At 38.8% G+C, this 18,045-nt stretch overlaps 1 protein-coding gene across 2 annotated transcripts in view; it reads left to right on the top strand.

The window, feature by feature from the left end:
* DNAH11 (dynein axonemal heavy chain 11) overlaps positions 1 to 18,045 on the top strand; it is a 294,793-nt gene that overhangs the window by 115,202 nt on the left and 161,546 nt on the right. For both annotated transcript variants that reach the window (XM_033088403.1, XM_033088404.1), the window contains exons 37-43: positions 1,393 to 1,485; positions 2,747 to 2,941; positions 3,824 to 3,901; positions 6,074 to 6,206; positions 8,191 to 8,318; positions 9,108 to 9,256; positions 16,724 to 16,874. In XM_033088403.1, the coding sequence (XP_032944294.1) occupies positions 1,393 to 1,485; positions 2,747 to 2,941; positions 3,824 to 3,901; positions 6,074 to 6,206; positions 8,191 to 8,318; positions 9,108 to 9,256; positions 16,724 to 16,874 (927 nt within the window). The remainder of the gene's footprint in view (positions 1 to 1,392; positions 1,486 to 2,746; positions 2,942 to 3,823; positions 3,902 to 6,073; positions 6,207 to 8,190; positions 8,319 to 9,107; positions 9,257 to 16,723; positions 16,875 to 18,045) is intronic.

Genomic DNA, 18,045 nt, shown 5'->3' with positions numbered 1-18,045 from the left:
GGATGGACTGAAGGAGAATCAGCGCACATTTTTGAGCAAAGAAATAACATAATGAAAATGGTGAAGATTATTTTAGCAGTTATTTGCAACATTTAAATGTTTAGGAGAGTCACCAAGTCCTCTTAAATCTGTGTCCAGAATTTCTTCTGTATCTTCTCCTTTAATATCGTTACTGCCATGACTAGCTTCCTCCCCAGTCTCCCTGGCCTTCAGACTCTTGTTCTTCTCCCTGGTCTTCACTCCTCAGGATTCAACTTACTTTTATATCAGTGCGTTTCAAAACACTATATAAAATATTTTTTTCTATTGAGACTCAGTACATGCACATGTATGCACAACTGAAGCAAAAATTTTCACCAAACGTTTCTTACTGTTATTATTTGCAATGCATTCTGGTATTCTTCATTCCATTCTGTTCTGTTGTATTCCTGACAAAAATGATGGTCAAGATCCACTAAATTGATTATCCACTAATGGATTGAAGGGCACATTTTTATACATGTGTTTATTATTTCACTGTCCACAAAGCATTAACTCATTTTACTCCTACAACAATCTTATAAAGTAGGTATTTTTATCTGCCTTTTTATTGATGACAATACTAAGGCTTGGAGAAGTTAAATGACTTTCCCACAGGCACAGCTGAGAGACATTTAAGAGAAGTGTTGTTACTGTGTGGATTGTAGAGGGAAGTCGGAGAGAAGCCTTCTTATATATAATCAATCAGTTAATTCAGGGTTACTGAGCACCTGCCCTGCGCAGTGTACCATGCTAGGACCTGGAAGATGAAAGCGAATAAGATACAAGCTTTGTTCTCAGGAACTCAAAGCCTGTGAGAAGAATCTTCCTTGGGGGTAATGTAGACGTCTCAAAGAGGTACTGGCTTATCACTGAATTTTATTTAATACGGTTTTGACTATATTAAGTGCCAGTATCAGGGCTGCAGCATCCAAGGGATTAAGAGGTAGAGTAGTTAGGGCAATTTGAGACGTAGGCCTGGGGAGGGGTGGAATAGCAGGGCTGTCAGCATACAGTGGGAAAAATGTGCTTGTGGATGGAGGTGAAAACGTGGAGGTGGTTGGACTTCCGAGTTAGCAGGTTTGTTGAGAGAGAAGAGCAAGGAAGGTAGATGGAGCCTTGGGCAAATGCTGCAACTAAATGGTATGGGAAGAAGAGATTTGCTGACAGACAGACAGACAGACAATCAGATGAAAGAAGAAGGAAGACACTGAGGGGACATGGTTTTCAGTTTCAGAGAGGAAAGGGAAATATTGTTTCCCACAATTAAAGCATGTATTTATCTGAACTCCTAGCTTTCGGCTTACTTCTAGGATGAGAATCTTACTCCCTCATAAAATTCTTAAGAAAATATGCCTATGGTTTGATTTTTAGGATCATTATGATTGGGGACTTCGTGCTATTAAATCTGTCTTGGTTGTGGCTGGCTCCCTGAAACGAGAAGATAAAGACAGACCTGAGGATCAGGTAATGCGATGCTAATGTGATTTTGTTGAGTGAGTAGCTAAATGGCTTCATAGAAATGAAAGTGTATACCTGGATGGTGGGTCATGCATAGCGCAACTTTTAAAACACGTAACATCTATTGTTAATGTAGGATATTTGGAGGACTGTCATTGCTTATGTTATAAAAGATCACAGGTATTCTTGAGTAAAAGGTTATCAGTGTAGGAAAGAAAATGTGATTTTATAGGCGCTTTCAAAATGTCAGCTACAAAAAATATTTTGGCGGTCATATTCCAGTAATTCAGTAGTCAGTGTTTCATTTCCTCTGAGGAACATTTAGAAAATCTGATTAATTAAGTTGGGATATTAATTCTGAAAAAGTCAGTGAAGACATAATGTAATAGAAGAAAGTATATCCATTTCATAGGATGTAAGATGCATGAAGAATGGAATAGGAAGGTTGATCACCTAGCACTAGGAAATGCTTAGTTGATTTTTCAGAGCGACTAGGGAATTGTCCCTCCTGGGAAAAAACAGTAACAGCCACATGTCTGTTTTTCTCTATTAAATAAGTAGTGAGAATAATAGACATACAGCCCTATATAAACATGCAGTATGGCTTGAGTAGTTGAAAAGTCGATCTGTTCCTGGGAATTTCTTTTTATGCTAAAGGATATTTATTATGTGATTTTCTACTTTTCATTTTCCATCTTTCTCTTCTTCGCTGTCACAGTTCATGACAGGATCAGTATTTTCCTGCATTTATTTGTCCTCCTGCTGTATTGCCGTCATCGGAATGCTTAACTTTCTGTAAATGACATCCCGATGATCAAGTTACTGCTTTTAATATCTGAAGCTCTCTTTGGTTTTCAGCCACTATAGAACAAACGCTGAAACTAAAAATGGTTGAGTTTATTATTCTGAGATTCTCAAAATGTGCTTTGAACAAAATGATCTGATGAGCCTGGTTAATTTATATCCTGGAGTTTGAGGATTAAAGAGAGAAGAGCTTCTAATCCTTTTTCAAGATCAAAGCAGATAGCTATTGGTACGGAAGGAACAGGGCCTCCTTGAGAGTCTGAGGTTGTCTGTGGTATCGGGAGAGCCTCCTCGTGTTCTGATGTGTGACCTTGTAAGCATTTAACCGCCCTATAGACAGAACAGTATCGATTCTCATGCTTTAGATATGAGAATTACAAATAACATCTTTAGCTGTTTAGCTGATTGATTGTTAGACCTTGTATTGGCTTTTTTATAAAGTGTCTTCTGTTCTCTTTCCTAGGTACTCATGAGAGCATTAAGGGACTTCAATATGCCAAAAATCGTGACAGATGACATCCCTGTGTTTCTGGGCCTGGTCGGTGACCTGTTTCCAGCCCTGGATGTGCCCCGGAGGAGGGCACCACACTTTGAACAGATGGTCAGGCAGTCCACCGTGGAGCTCCGCCTGCAGCCCGAGGAGAGCTTCATCCTCAAAGTAAAAGGAGCATTTATTATACGTGTCATGGCAGCCCTGGGAATGTACAGTGACAGTAACTGTAGTGATACTGACCCAAAACGTCAACTTACATATTACACTGACCTTAATATGACCTTCATGTATACTTGACAGCATTCTAATATGGCAATCTTTACTAAGTTGACTATAATGAAATATTTTGTTGTCCCATTCTGTGAGAAGGGGGAAAACCCAGAAATGATTAAGTCATGGTTTTAAATGTGAGCATACTTTTCCTTGGTTTATAAAATTTATTGGTTCTTCTTGGTGACGTGCACCAAAAATTAAGTTTGCTCTTTTCTTGCTGGTGGAGAGAAAGTTGGAAGTAAAATCATTAGTACACGCATTTAATGGTGAGAAGTGTCTATATGTGTGACATCATCTGACTTATTAAAGGCATGTGCATATGCTCAGCTTGGGGGTAGTGAAAACATGGACGTTGAATGCACATCGGATGTCCATTTTAGACATTTTAGAGGATACACATCATTCCTCAGTTGTAGATGCTGATTGGCCATTTACTGTTTTGGTTCAACACGTGAAGAAGAGTCACTGATTTTGTACGTAACCCCTGCCATGTACCCGGTACTACCGTACTTCACTCTGCCTGTGTCAGTGATGCAAGAGCCAATGTGTTGTCTTCATTCTCACATCCGTGTTCTATGAGGGAGAGACAGGAGAAACTGTACTTAGCCCTTGTCATCTGGTTCCACTCTCCTGGAATATACTGTTGTCAGTGGGTTGTAAGGAAACAATGGGATAAAAATGGCTAGTGGTTTTGGTGGTTTTTTTTTTAAATTTGTTCCTTGTTTAATCACAAACTCACTAAAGGAAACCTGTGACTGGCCGTTTTGTCTGCAGGTTGTCCAGCTTGAGGAACTGCTGGCCGTGCGGCACTCTGTCTTTGTGGTGGGAAATGCAGGCACAGGAAAGAGTAAGGTACAGTAAAATGCCTGTGAGCTTTCGGCCATGGAAGGAACTTTTTTTTTTGGCCTATTTTCCGTTCTATTTAAGAGTGCCCTTCGGTGAAGTCCACCATGATTTTGGGTTAGAATCTGAGACTCTAGGACTGTTCTTTGATCAGTTGACACTATTTTCCTCTGTATTTGGGACAGGGAGAGAGTAACAATCAGAACATTGTGTTTAAGTAGGAAAAGTAAGTTAAGATAAAGCTTGGGCTTTCCACATGAGATATCTAGCATCCTGTTCATGCATTTAGCTGTATGCATCCCATTTCACGCATCTTTCAGTAATACAATTCTACCTCAATTCTTTATCCAAAGGTAACACGTTGAGAGACTCTAGAATAAGATACCTGGGTTGCAGGATGGGATTGGTGCTACGCACATTTAACGAGACTACTTCATCTTTTCCAAGTTACCTTAGATTTGCCTCCCCGTATCATTAAGAATACCCACATATTTTCCTTCAATACTTCCTGAGACTATAACTGTCTATAGGGCCAAAACAAAACTTGAAAAGAAAGGGAGGCAGCAAAAACCACATTTTTGAGGTCCCTCTTGTGAGCTGTGCTAGGTGCGCTCTGTGTGATTTGCTCTGCACGAGGGTGGTAGGCTGTGGGTATGATTATCCCCATGTTTAGTTCACTGCTTGATTTTGCTTGGTCTTACTGACAGTCCTGGCAACATACTTATTTTCTTGGTTGGCAGACGGTATATGCAGAACTGCATGCATTTTAATTCAGGGTGCTTGGGTATAAACATATTTAGTAGCCAATGACTAAAACTAATCAGAGTGAGCATATGAGACTTTAGAGCATGGGTGTATAGAGAACTTGACGGTACTGTATTTAGATCCAAACCCAAAGTGGAACAGTTGTAACGGGAGGTCCTGTGTGGGGATCTTTCTAGTGAAAAATGTAATAATTGAAATATTAAAGTAAATAACTGATAGATCTGTAATTATTTTGTTTGAGTAAGTTTCAGATGCAGGCCATAGTTTAAGGAAGGATAAAATTAAATTCTATAACTTTCAGTAGATTAATGGTTTCTAAAAATGTTTTAAGCTTAATATTCCTAAGGCATTCAGTTTCTTTTATCTGGTCTTCATGGATTCTGTTCTATTCAACCTTTACTTAAGTTGATACAACTAGAGCACTGAAACTCAGGGCTATGTTATTTAACAAACCATTATTCCAAAGTATTTGGCAATTGTTTATCAGTCTTTCAGATCCCTGTGAGAAGATCAGGATGCTAAATATCTAAAATAAAGCCATGGCTTTTTGGAGAAAGCAAAAAGGATAACTGGGGCAGATATTTGGGTTAAGGTGGCAATGAATTAAACAGGCACATAGTAAGCATCTATCATATGAATTCTTATCCTCAAGTCTACTTTTCCTCAACTCTCTGATCAGAATGTCAGCACTAATGACCTTCTGGACCAGATAATTCTATGTCATGGTGGCTGTCCTGAGGCTGTAGGATGTTGAGCAGCATCCCTGGCCTCTGACCACTGGATGCCCAGTAGCTTGCCCTCTTCCCCCGAGTCAAGAAATCTGCTGTTGAGAACTATTGCTCTAGGTCACTAGGTCTCAAAGCACGTCTAGACCGCATCATAGGCATCACCTGGGACCTTAATAGGAATGCAAATTATCAGTCCCACCCCAGACCTACTGAATTAGAAACTTTATGATTGGGCCCAGAAATCTGCTTTATTTTTTGTTTTTTGTTTTTTTTTAAAAAAATATGTTTTAACACCGTACAAGTGATTCTCATGCAGGCTAAAATTTGAAAACAATCTAAATAATACAGGTAGAGTAGATGTTAATAACGTGAACGGGAACACTTATTTCAATATAGTCCTTCACTTTGCACACACGGTGAAAAATCCCAAATGATAGAGGGACTTTCTCTAGTCTACGTTGTTCAAAGAATCAGGTGAACTGATCCTAAGGGACTGTAGGCTTAAATTTTTCAAGATGGCAATGAAAATGTGCACATGTAATTTTTTCCCCCACTCTTTCAATCTTAATGCATACAGAATATCTAGGAATATATAATGAATAAGGGAGATCCTTCAAAATATTTTGCTTTCCATTTGGCTTATATTAGTATTAATTTTCTTAGCTTTTTCCCCCCTTCTTCCCTTCAGATTTTGAGAACACTGAACCGAACATATGTTAACATGAAGCAAAAACCCATTTGGAATGACTTAAACCCTAAAGCTGTGACAACAGATGAACTCTTTGGTTTCATACATCATGCTACCCGAGAATGGAAAGATGGCAAGTAGTATTTCCTCTTTTGAAGTGCAAAAAATTTCTTCTTTTTATCCAGGAAACCATTTCTCAGTTCAAGTCAATTTTAGTCATAGCTGTCGAGTTACTGTTTGTGTTGGCATTATTGGAGATATAGCAGCTCTCAACAGCATTTATAACCTACAAATTAAAGCTAAATTTGAATAAGTGATCGATCTGCATTCAGTAGGTTTGTGCTCAGAGCTGTGTATTTTATCCCACATCAGTATGTCAGGGCTCCGTGAAAACCCAGAAAGAAGTCAACATGAATGCCTCAGGGAACATTTATAAAGTACCTGATACATGACACTGACTGAGTTAGAGGAAGGCACTATTGTAGGCGCCAGGGACAAAAGTCAATGAGACATGTTTCTTGCCCTGAAAGTATTTGCAGGCAAGCAAACTCCTTTGTTAAAATCTGTTACTACTTCTCATTTCAAAAGATGCACGAAGCCTTGGGATCATCCTTGAGTCCTTTCTCCCTTTTACACCCTACATTCAACCTCACAGCAAAATCTGTAGGCTTTACCTTTAATACATATTGTATTCCAGGATCTCTTCCCTTCTCAGCAGCTACACATCAGTCCAAGCCACCATCACCTCTTGCCTGTAGTCTACAGTAGCCCCCTCACTGGTCTCCCTGCAGTTCCTTTTCCATAGAGCAGACAGAGGGTGCTCCTCAAAATGTTAGTTCTCTGCTTGCCATTTCCAGTGGGTTCTATCACCCTTAGAATCCAACCTCCACCCAAGGCCTACAAGGTTCTCTATGATTAGATCCTCCTTCCCCATTTCTGACCTCATTTCCTGCACTCTGCCTTCACTCATTATATGCCATACACTCTGGCCTCCTTGCTCTTCCTTGAACATGCCAAGTATCTTCCCATCACAGAACCTTTGCGCTTAAATTCCCCACCATCTGCAACACTACAGATATCTGCATGGCTTCTTCCCTTACCTTATTGAAGTGTCTGGTCAAATGCCACGTCATAGACTTCCTGATGACCCCATGTGTACAAGCCCTCCTCCTCATTCTCTATCTTTTTACATATACACTATTTCCCTAATTTGTGAAACAGTCAAAATTGACTCTTAGCCTTTTATCTTCTTTTTTTCTTTTTTCTGAAAGGACTGTGGCAGGGAGGGAATAATATCATTTTATGATGAAACTCTGTGGAAGCCATTCAAATCAGTAATCATTAGAAAAGATTACTGGCTTTTTATGAATCATAGTGGCAGGTTCTACTATATACTGTCACTTTTTTTTTTCCCCACAAAATACTTCGCAGAGAAATCAAAACTTCCCACAGACATGCATCAAACCAGTTTTTCTCACCAGGATATCATATATTTGAATTTTGAAAAATCAGCAACTATTAAATACACTGTGTAACACACACAATACTTAGATATGTAGTAATAGCAAAACGGACTATGGATTTAAAATGTTTTTATCTATACGTCTTGTGAAGCAATGACAATATAATGACAATGGCCAGATTTCTCAAAGAAATGTATAGCACTTCTGAATGCTTTAGCTTTAGAATTATGTCCCTTGAACAGTGTTAGAGAAAAATGGAGAAAGGTGAAATAAACTAATATTTGACCTAAAATAGATACTGAAGGCATGTGCACAAAAAAGGATAATGTCTTCATTTGGTGTAAGTTTTGAGTTTCATGTGTGTTACCTTTTATAAATCCCAACAACTGTTTTTCAAGTAAGGTGCTATCATCTTTATTTGACATATGCGGAAGCTCAGTCAGAGAAGTTAAGGAACCTTCTCATGGAAGTGAAACTTGCTCTTTGGTCTGGAGCCTAGGTATAGCTCAAAAGGTATTACATATTGCCCACCAGAGAGAGGCAGCGAATTTACTTACTTAATATAAGAACTTCCAGTAGAAATAACACAAATTTATTTTATAAATAAACAGTACTCTTTTCCATTATATAAGATTGTTTACTCTTATCTTATAGGTCTCTTCTCATCCATTCTGCGAGAACAAGCAAATCTTATGCATGATGGACCAAAATGGATAGTCCTGGATGGAGATATTGACCCCATGTGGATTGAATCACTAAATACTGTCATGGATGATAACAAAGTGAGTCATACCTCAGTGCTAGACCTGAAACATAACACCTGAATATGTTAAGAGTTCCACTCACTTGTTGATTTTAATACTAGTTTTTAATCATTAACCTGATGTTCTTTATGTAGTTACTATTTTGATAAGTTGCACTTTCCTGATAATTCTCTTAATTTCACTGTTAAAGAATTTAAGTGAATACATTTTTCTTGTGTGTATAAATTTAACCACCTACGAAAAGAGATATGTCTCCAAGAATTTAATTCATACACCTCTTACCATTTTCTGACAGTTAGGCATAAATTATTGCATCTCATCTTTGATTAAGTATGGAATACTTAGATAATAAAAGACCGAGTTTGTGCCCTATGTTCATCAGTGAAACTTAGCTATTGAAATTAAGTAGTTCCTGTACCCACCAATTGAGTATAAATGCTTTCCTGAGCGTTTTGCCGTGGTTAATTCACCCTTCCCAGTGAAACTGTAGAGTGATGGTACAGGTCTGTGAGCCACATTTCAGATTCTAAAGAAAGTTTATTTTTTGTGGTATTCAGGCCTTTTCATGTCATCAGCTCTTAGAGCAAATGTCTTATATTTAATGATAATCACAGTTATTCAAAGGTTGGTATGAAGGAGTCCATGTTGACGAAAGTGTTCCTCAAGGGTGAGTGAGCTGCCTCCCCTCAGGGATGCCCTGAGAACCGACTGGGGACTGTGAGCTCATAGCCTTTGGCACTTGTACTGGGGGAAGCACTTCGTGTTGTTTTGGTAAATTGGCCTTTTATGCTGTGTTGCGCTGTCCAGGTGCTGACCTTGGCCAGCAATGAGCGCATAGCCCTTACTCCCTCTGTAAGGCTGCTCTTTGAGATTCATCACTTACGGACAGCAACCCCAGCAACTGTATCCAGAGCTGGTATTCTCTATGTGAACCCACAGGATTTGGGCTGGAATCCGTGAGTATTGTTTTTTTTTTAAAAAAAAAAATTGTGGTAAAATAATTTGCAACAATATGGATGGACCTAGAGGGTATTATGTTAAGTGAAAGAAGTCAGACAGAGGAAAACAAATACCAGATGATTTCACTTGTATGTGGACTCTGAAGAACAAAATAAACAAGCAAAGAAAACAGAAACAGACTCATAGATACAGAGAACAAACTGATGGTTGCCAGAGGGGAGGAGGGCTGGGGAGCTGGGTGAAAAAAGGTGGAAGGGGTAAGAAGTACAAATTGGTGTTTACAAAGTAGTTGTGGGGATGTAAAGTATAGCATAAGGAATATAGTCAATAATATAGTAATAACTATGTATAGTGCCAGGTGGGGACGAGATTTATCAGGGGGATCACTTCATACATTATATAAATTTCTAACCACTATGCTGTACACCGGAAACTAATATAAAGTAATATCAAATGTCAACTCTAATTGAAAAATAAATAAAAATTGTGGTAAAATATGCATAATATAAAATGTACCATTTTAACCATTTTTAATTATGCAGTTCAGTGGCATTAAGTACATTGACGTTGTGGTACAATCGTCATCACTATCCATCTTCATAATTTTTCATTCTCCAAACTGAAGCTCCATACCCATTAAACAATAACTGCCCGGTCTCCCTGCCTTAGCCCCTTTCTGCTTTCTTTCTCTATGAATTTGAATATGTACCTCTTATAAATAGAATCATACAGTAATTGTCCTTTTGTGTTGGGCTTATTTACTTAGTATAATGGCTTCAAAGTTCATCCATGTTATAGCACGTGCCAGAGTTTTCTTCCTTTTTAAGGCTGCATGATATTCCACTGTCTGCAGATACCACATTTTGTTTATTCATTCATCTGACGGTAGACACTTGGGCTGCTTCCATATTTTGACTGTTGCAAATAATATTTCTATGAACATAGGCATGCAAATTTTTCTTTGAATCCCTGCTTTCAGTTATTTTGGGGATATATATACCCACTCGTGGAATTGCTAGGTCATATGGTAATTCTATTTTTAAGTTTTAGAGGAAACACCATAGTGTTTTCCATAGTGAGTGCACCACTTACATTCCCACCAACAGTGCCCAAGGGTCCAATTTCCACACATCCTCACCATCGCTTGTTCTTTTCTCTATTTTTTATAATAGTCATCCTAATGGGTATGAAATGGTATCTCATTCTGATTTTGATTTGTGTTTCCCTAATAATTAGTCACGTGGAGCATTTTTTCATGTGCTTATTGGCCATTTTAATCTTTTCTTTAGAGAAATGCCTATTTCGTTGCTTTGCCTATTTTTAATTCTGGTTATTTGGTTTTGTTGTTGTTGTGAATATTTCTCTTTTTAATTTCTCTTTTTAATCTTAAGAAAAACTAAAAATGTATATGATCATTTGAAGACAGTATTAGCTGTTAAACGTAAAGCTAATTAATTAAGCTAATTTAAAGATAATTAAATTAGCGCCTGTAAGCCTGTCGTGTTTAGTTGGTCATAACCCTGTTCTCACCTTGTACATGTTAAGAACTCAGTATTTGTTGAATAAGTGAATAAATAATAATAGCTTGTATGGAGCATGTAGATATAAATATATCCGTTAATGGACATCTATCTGTTTGCATGTGTACATACAATATGCATGCATGAACAGTGGTGATGCTTTGATTTAGAACAAGTTTATTGTGGCCACTTGTTTGCTCTTCACATGCTCACACTTTCCATAATTCATCCTGGTGGTCACTTGTCACCTCTAGTTTTCCCACTGTGAGCTGTAGAAACGTCAGAGCTCTGTGAGTGAACACGTGCTTGTGACTAATGAGCTCCTGTGTCAGGTGTCTTCTGTTTACCCCTTCACCTGGCTCTGTGCCCCACAGCCTATGGTGTGGACCTCGTCACCGGGCTCCTTGCCCTCTGGCTTCTGGCTGGTGTGACTAATGAGGAGCCCTGGCAGGAAATGAGAGGGAGAGAAGAGATGAGGTCAGGCTATTTATTCCCCTGGCTCCTCCCTGCAGGGTCACATCAGGATGACTGTGTCCCTCAGTGGCAGGTCACAGCGCCTCTTCAATCTCTCCCTAAGATTCTTTCCTTCCAGGTTCTGAGTCCTTCATTGTGTCCCTGCAGACATAGATGCAGTAAGTACCGTTCCTCAGTTATTACCCCATGACACAGCACTCTCTCTTCCAGTGTCCCTGCTCTCTGCCCACATCTTTTTCAGGAAAGCTGTGGGGTGACATCTGTTCCCTCCAGACGCCTGACGGATGCACTTCTCCAGGCTCTTTCTTCTTTGAACGGATTTGTTCACCACAAGTCTCCTACCTTAACTCTACAGCAAAGGAGAAGCATGCCCGGGCTTTTGTGTTTAACAAAGCTTTATTGGATTTGGCTGGGGAAGGAGTGATTTGTAAAAGTCTAAAATGGAGAATCCTTCCTGGGCTTCCAGCTCCTTTCCCCAGCTAAGATTCTGACCCTCTCCTAGGATGCTTCTCTTGGTTGGGGGCTAGCTGAAGGCGAATCTCCAGTATCCCTCCACTCCCCCATACAGAGAGCAGAGGCAGTCCTTGCACCCCATTTCCTTCCGGGGACTCCTCAACCCCAGTGAGTGTGGTCTCATTTCAGTAGTGTACCTCACAGTTCCCAAGGTCTGTGTAATCCAATCTCAATAACACCATGTGGAGATCTGTGTTAACAAAAGCCATCTAAATCCCTGTTTAAAGAGGGACTTTTATCTAGTGAGTCAAAGGTCACAGGTTGGCTAAAGAGACATCCAATTTGCATTCCTAAGAAAGTTAAGTCTGTTTTCATTATTGGATTTTATTTTTATGGAGATTTTTGTTTTATCCAAGATCCACAGGTAGGTTTTGATTTTCATGTGTATGACCAAAAGTTCCAAACAGGTCATTATCCAAAATAATGGGAATCTTTTGTAAAGGATATTTTTATATTTTCACTTCCTACTGTCAGAAACTTTCAGTGAACTACCAAAAATAGTGGCTATTTCCTGTTGGGGCTCGTAGTTTTTCACTTCCCTTGGATACTTTAGTATCTTACTTTAATGTCATAATACTAATCATGTGATAGCTTTACATGTATTGACTCATTTAATCCTTAATTATCTTGAGATCAATATAATGATTAATGCAATTTTCCAAACCGTTGCTGAAAAATGGGTTCTTGGCTTACGCTACAGGAAAGAATTCAAGGAAGTACCAAATAAGCCAAGCAAGAGTGGATTTGTTTAAAAAGAAAAAAAAAGAAAAAGAAAAAAAAAAAGGAGATAGTACACTTCCAAGATTGGTGTGAGAGCGGGCAGGCCCAAAGAAGAGCAACTGCCCTGAAGAACAGAGGCTTAGGATTTTATTAGGGTGTTCAAGATTTAGGGGTGGTACATAGGCGTTCCTAGGTGCATCCTCCTGACTGCTCCTTCCTGTCAGGAGGTGGGATTACCTTGTCCTTACTTGGCCCTTGTCAGCACTGCCATGGCAACAACACAGGGGGTGGAGATTTTTTCCTGCCCACAATGCTAATAGTATTATAATCCATTACAATTAGCTAAAGTTCACTTTGAGGGGCAAGATGGCATTCTGGGTCTGTTCTCAGTCACCAAAATCTAGTTCTGGCCAGTTTGGTAGCTGTAACTTGTCTTAAGAATGACTTCGTCTCCCCTTCCTTTCTCCTTCTTCTCCTCCCCCGTCCCTCCACGCAGCCCTATTCTTTCTGCCTAGGGTAACAAAGCCAGGATCATAGTTCTTGATTTCCCCTAATTTTTAAATTTGAAAGTGTTATAAATTATAGGAAAGTTGAAAAGTTAGTAGTACCCTTTATAACCATACACTCTTTTCCTACAGTCATCAGTTGTTACCATTTTACTACATCTACTCTCTCTCTGGCTGTACATATTCTTCTCTCACAGGCATATAGAGACACATTTATTTCCTACTTTTATTTTGCTGAACAATTTCAAAGTAAATTGGAGACCCTAAGACACTTCATCCCTAAATACTTCATTTATCTCCTAAGAACTAGCATATTCTCCTACATAAACACAGTCCAGTTTAACATACCTAAGAAATTTATCCTTGATACAATTATCATCTGAATATTTTCTAGTTATTTTTTTCAAATTTTCCCAGTTGCTCCAGTAATTTCCTCTGTAGATTTTTTAAAAATCAAGTATCAAAACAAGGATCATGCATTGCATCTACTTGTCTCTATTATCTTCCCTAATCTAGAATATTCCCCCACCTCTTTTTTAATGACATTTACATTTTTAAAGAGAACAGCCAGATGTCTTGAAGAATGGCCTGTTGGTGGTTGCAAAGCGGTGATTACCTAATTCAGTCATTCTATCTACATATATTAGATGACATTTTTCGGTACAGAACATTTCCTTTTCTTCTCTCCCTCCTTTCCTTCCTTTCTCTTTTCTTCCCTTTCTTTTTTGGGTAGTATCATTTTCTATTTATGGCTTCTTTTCTTTTAGTTCAATGGGAAATAATTCATCACCCATGTTATTCTTTTGTATGTTTAAATTGTCCCAAAGTTTGCCAGCAGGAGCCCCTTCAAGCCAGCTCCTTCTGTGTTCTTTTGTTTTTGAGCATTTTGTTTTCTGGTAAACAAGATACCTCTGGCTTATCTTAGCCTGTCTTTACCCTAGGCCTGATTCAACCATTTTTCCAAGGAGCCAGACGAAATTACTTTTGTATAAGGAATGGTATTTAGAATCAACATAGGGATGGTCGGTGTGCTCATTACCACTGGTGTGTCATTGCTCCTGGGCCTTTTCAGTGAACAGAATTAGGAAATGTATTTTTTTCCTTCAGATTGTGAGAATGAAGGAAGTATATCCTTCTAACTTCTGCCATTTTTCCAGGTCTGTGATGGAGAACCTGATGCTTGCTGTAAGGGACATATTATAGAGCGCTCTGATGAATTAATTACTGCTGTGTCCTACATGACAGATTCCAACCCCAGACTATTGACTAATTAAAAAAAGAAAAGTTTTCAGAAGCTTGAAAACTTTGCCTGCCTATATAGTTTTCAAACTACAGGGTTTTAGACTTCATGTGAAACACCTATAGCATGCCTGGAGAAGGGAAGAGCAGCAGAGGTGATTATATGGAACATGTGTGCAAATGCTGAAGAGGCAAAGATTCTCTGTTAGAGACCTATTTATTGGCGTTAAGGTGGTGCATTAAGACATCATAAAGTTGCTATTTCCTGAGCTGGTATATCTTTTTCAGTTGTATGTCATAGGATAGCAGTATGTTTCATTTGGTCATGTTCAAATCTGTATCATTTTTTTAAAAATCATAAGAAACTTTTTTATAAAGTAAGGTGGAATGAATTGCCAACAAATACAGATCTGTATCTGTAGTTTTTGCCATTGCTGAAAATAATAGTTTCTCCTTTTAAACTTGCTGTCTTTTAATGTCTGTTTTTATTCCAAACTATGCAAATTTAGCAGGAATGTACACATGAAATCATAAACTTCCCATATTTAACAATATAGGCTTTTTTACTCTCTATGATATATGGTGCGGTTGATCCTTAGCAGAAGTCATTTGGGGGCCGTTGGAGGGGGCAGGATCAACTCTTACCATGGTCCTTGGTTTGGTTGAACTCACTTCCTTATTTGTGGAGGTAATTTGTACAATGGCATCATTTGCTTGTGGGCCTGGTAAATTTTCTCTCTGAGAGACTTTGGCTACTGCCGAGTGGGTCAGTGAAGTAGCTATTACCAGCCCTCCAAGTGAAAAGCCCATTTCCCCCTTCTGAGGCTATGGCCCCTGGCTATTCCTGCATAGCCTTCATCTAACTAATTGACAGAGACAGGGAAGAGCCTTTGCTGGGAGGTGGGGATGCAATCTGTTGTACCCATCAGGGTGCTGACTGCCAACTCTTGTGCCCTATGCGACACTCCTACCTTTATGACACAGAGAGGCAGGATCTGGACCTGAACCCAGTTCTCCCAAGTCCAACAACTCTGTGCTAGTGAGTAATGTTGATTGAGAATTTATTATACGGCAGATATTAATCTAGACACTTTATACATCAGGACTCATTTAAGCCTCAGAGCAACCTTAAGGGGTCTGTATTATCATCCTCTCCATTGACAGATGAGAAACCTGAGACACAGAGATGTTCAGGAAACTTGTCCGAGGTCATGAGGTTAAAACATGGTGGAGCTGGGATGCAGACCCAGGCAGTCTGACTTTAGAGTTCCATCTCCCTAAACCATTCCCCTCTGATCCCCTGCAAACAGTGAGCTCTGGATTTCTCTTCTGGCAGCTAATGTACAGTAAAATGAGCAGCTGAGGAGTAGGTGTGGCCTTCATGCCTTCGTCCTAAGTAACCAGTACTTGTTTTCCACTCTTCCGTGGTGCTTACTGTCACCACCACCTAGAGATGCTCTCTCAAGTTTCCTCATGAACTAGACTTCCACTGAAAACTGTTCCTCTTGGACCGGGATGAGTTTTGACAGTTGATATTTTATGAATCTACCAATAGTGTAAAGGTAGTTGAATATTTAACAAAACCCTTTTGTGAAGCCTGGTGAAAATCAAAGGGAGCCTTTTATATGATAATCATCTTGCCTTCATTTCTTCTGATATTGAAAATGGGAAATCTGTTTTGCTTAAAGAAAGGTAGCGCTATAACTGGTTTGGTCCCACTGCTTCTCTGCTGGCAGCTAAATATATTTATTATCATCGCTTCCTATTTGACGAGAACTTTTTGAGCAATACTTTTTATTTAACATTGTACAGTTTCTCCTCAGAGACGACTAAGGATGTTAAGTCACGTTTCTTTTTATTAATTAGTATTACTTTATTAATATGTTAGAGGTGTTAGTGTATCAACATTGATAACATTTTATAAGCTTCAGATTAACACACATGTACTCAAGCATGATACCATTTCGGAGCCACTTACTGGAAATGCATTATCAGCTATCAGGCTCGCGTTCCATTCCATCCAGTGGGAAAAGGGGGACTTTGAAATAGCCTCTATGGAATTTTCACCTTTTTATTTGTAACTGATGTCTCATTACTAAATAATTGATGCCAAGATTAATCCAGAAAAATCCCAACCTGTTTTCATAGATAAGGCCTACCCTATGAGAATAGTTTCAGTCTTCTAGGAAACAACAAACTGTACTTCTTTACAAATGCTCAGTAATGTCCTACTTATACCCTATTATGTTTGGCTTCTAAGTGCTGTTAGGAGTTTCTTTCACATTCTTTTCATTAAGGTAAAAATGGCCATTAAAACAAGGCCATTTTAAAGGGTCATTTAAACATATTTGCAGTTTGAGAAATAGAATGAACTCACTGAACATGTTCCTGAAGTATTGCACCAAGCTGTGTGGAAGGGAGAAACTTTTGACCTGGTGGAATTCTGCTTTTCAAGCCTAGGCTCAGTAAAAGCTTTTCTGTTCTTTTGCAGGTATGTGGCCAGTTGGATAGACAGAAGGCAGCATCAATCAGAAAAGGCCAATTTAACGATTCTTTTTGATAAATACGTTCCTGCGTGCTTGGATAAGCTGAGAACAAGCTTTAAAACCATCACTTCAATTCCAGAGAACAGTTTGGTGCAGGTGTGTCTTTGGTTACACCGTAACCTGATATGGTCAGTGGCTCGATCAAGACAACAGATTTTGCTTGCTCAAGGAGATGGAAAGATTTCTGGAGTTGTTAGATTTATCCAACCCTGGTCCTCTAGCCCGAAAGTTCTCCAGTGCTTTTTGCAAACCTCTATCACATACCTATCGCATGCTACCGTCATTCAGGTTCGTGGTCTCTTGCACAAGGTTGTGAACTAGAGGGTTGAAGCCACCTTTTATTCATTTTCATATCCCCAGAGATTTACATAGTTTCTAGCTATAGTAGATACCAAATGTGTCTTTATTGAATTATGTGTTCTTCCCAAGTATATTTGAATAAGAAAAGTTGTAACAGCTTTGTTTATTTTTCTGTCGCCTAATTAACTGGTGCTCAATATGTTTTATTGAATACAACAAATTCATGCAATTAAAGATGTTGACCAGTGAGTAAGAGAAAGCCTCTGAACTCTTCTACTTAGGTGTCACCACCCACTGGCCTTCCACTTCTTCCTCCCGTTCTTTTCTTCCCTTCCCCCAAATATTCCTAGACTCAGTCCAGTCTAGAGAGAGCATTCATAATATTCCTGGGATACATTTTTGTTTCAAATGCTCATTGCGGGACAGCTGGTAAGAGTGAAGGGGATATATGATACCCTTGTATGGAAGTGAATGAAAATAATGTACAGCAATGAAGCTTGTGATCTTGATCTCAGCATGAAGAAGAACTATCCTCAGCCTTTACAAGTATAAAACTTCACAAACCGTTTACAATTAGAAACCTTTTTTTCTATAGGAGCAAAATTGGTTTCAAAGTACCTAGTTACCATTAAGTTACTATGTTACCAAATTTGTTTGAAGCTCAATTAGAAATAGTCACACGCATAATAAGGAGAGAAAGTTCAGGTTTTTGGATAATTCACCCAGCAATTAAGTAAACGATAGTCTTCAACAGTAATTATCTGAGGTGTAATTTATTTCTGAAAGCAGGTCTGAATTTATTCATAATGAATTAATTATGTGGTTAGCCTAATTAGACTTCCTCTGGTGTAATACTTGCAAAAAGCATGGTCATGTTCTTTTTCAAGTTGACTTGTATATTTGTGTGATTCTCTGTGGTGTGAACTTTTTCATTCAAGAGTAATGTGAAAATAGGTCAGTGGGAATT

Source organism: Rhinolophus ferrumequinum, chromosome 20, assembly GCF_004115265.2.
Source record: "Rhinolophus ferrumequinum isolate MPI-CBG mRhiFer1 chromosome 20, mRhiFer1_v1.p, whole genome shotgun sequence".
In the NCBI taxonomy this organism is placed as follows: domain Eukaryota; kingdom Metazoa; phylum Chordata; class Mammalia; order Chiroptera; family Rhinolophidae; genus Rhinolophus; species Rhinolophus ferrumequinum.
The sequence above is the reverse complement of the archived record's forward strand: the minus strand, read 5'-3'. Positions and strand labels throughout refer to the sequence as shown.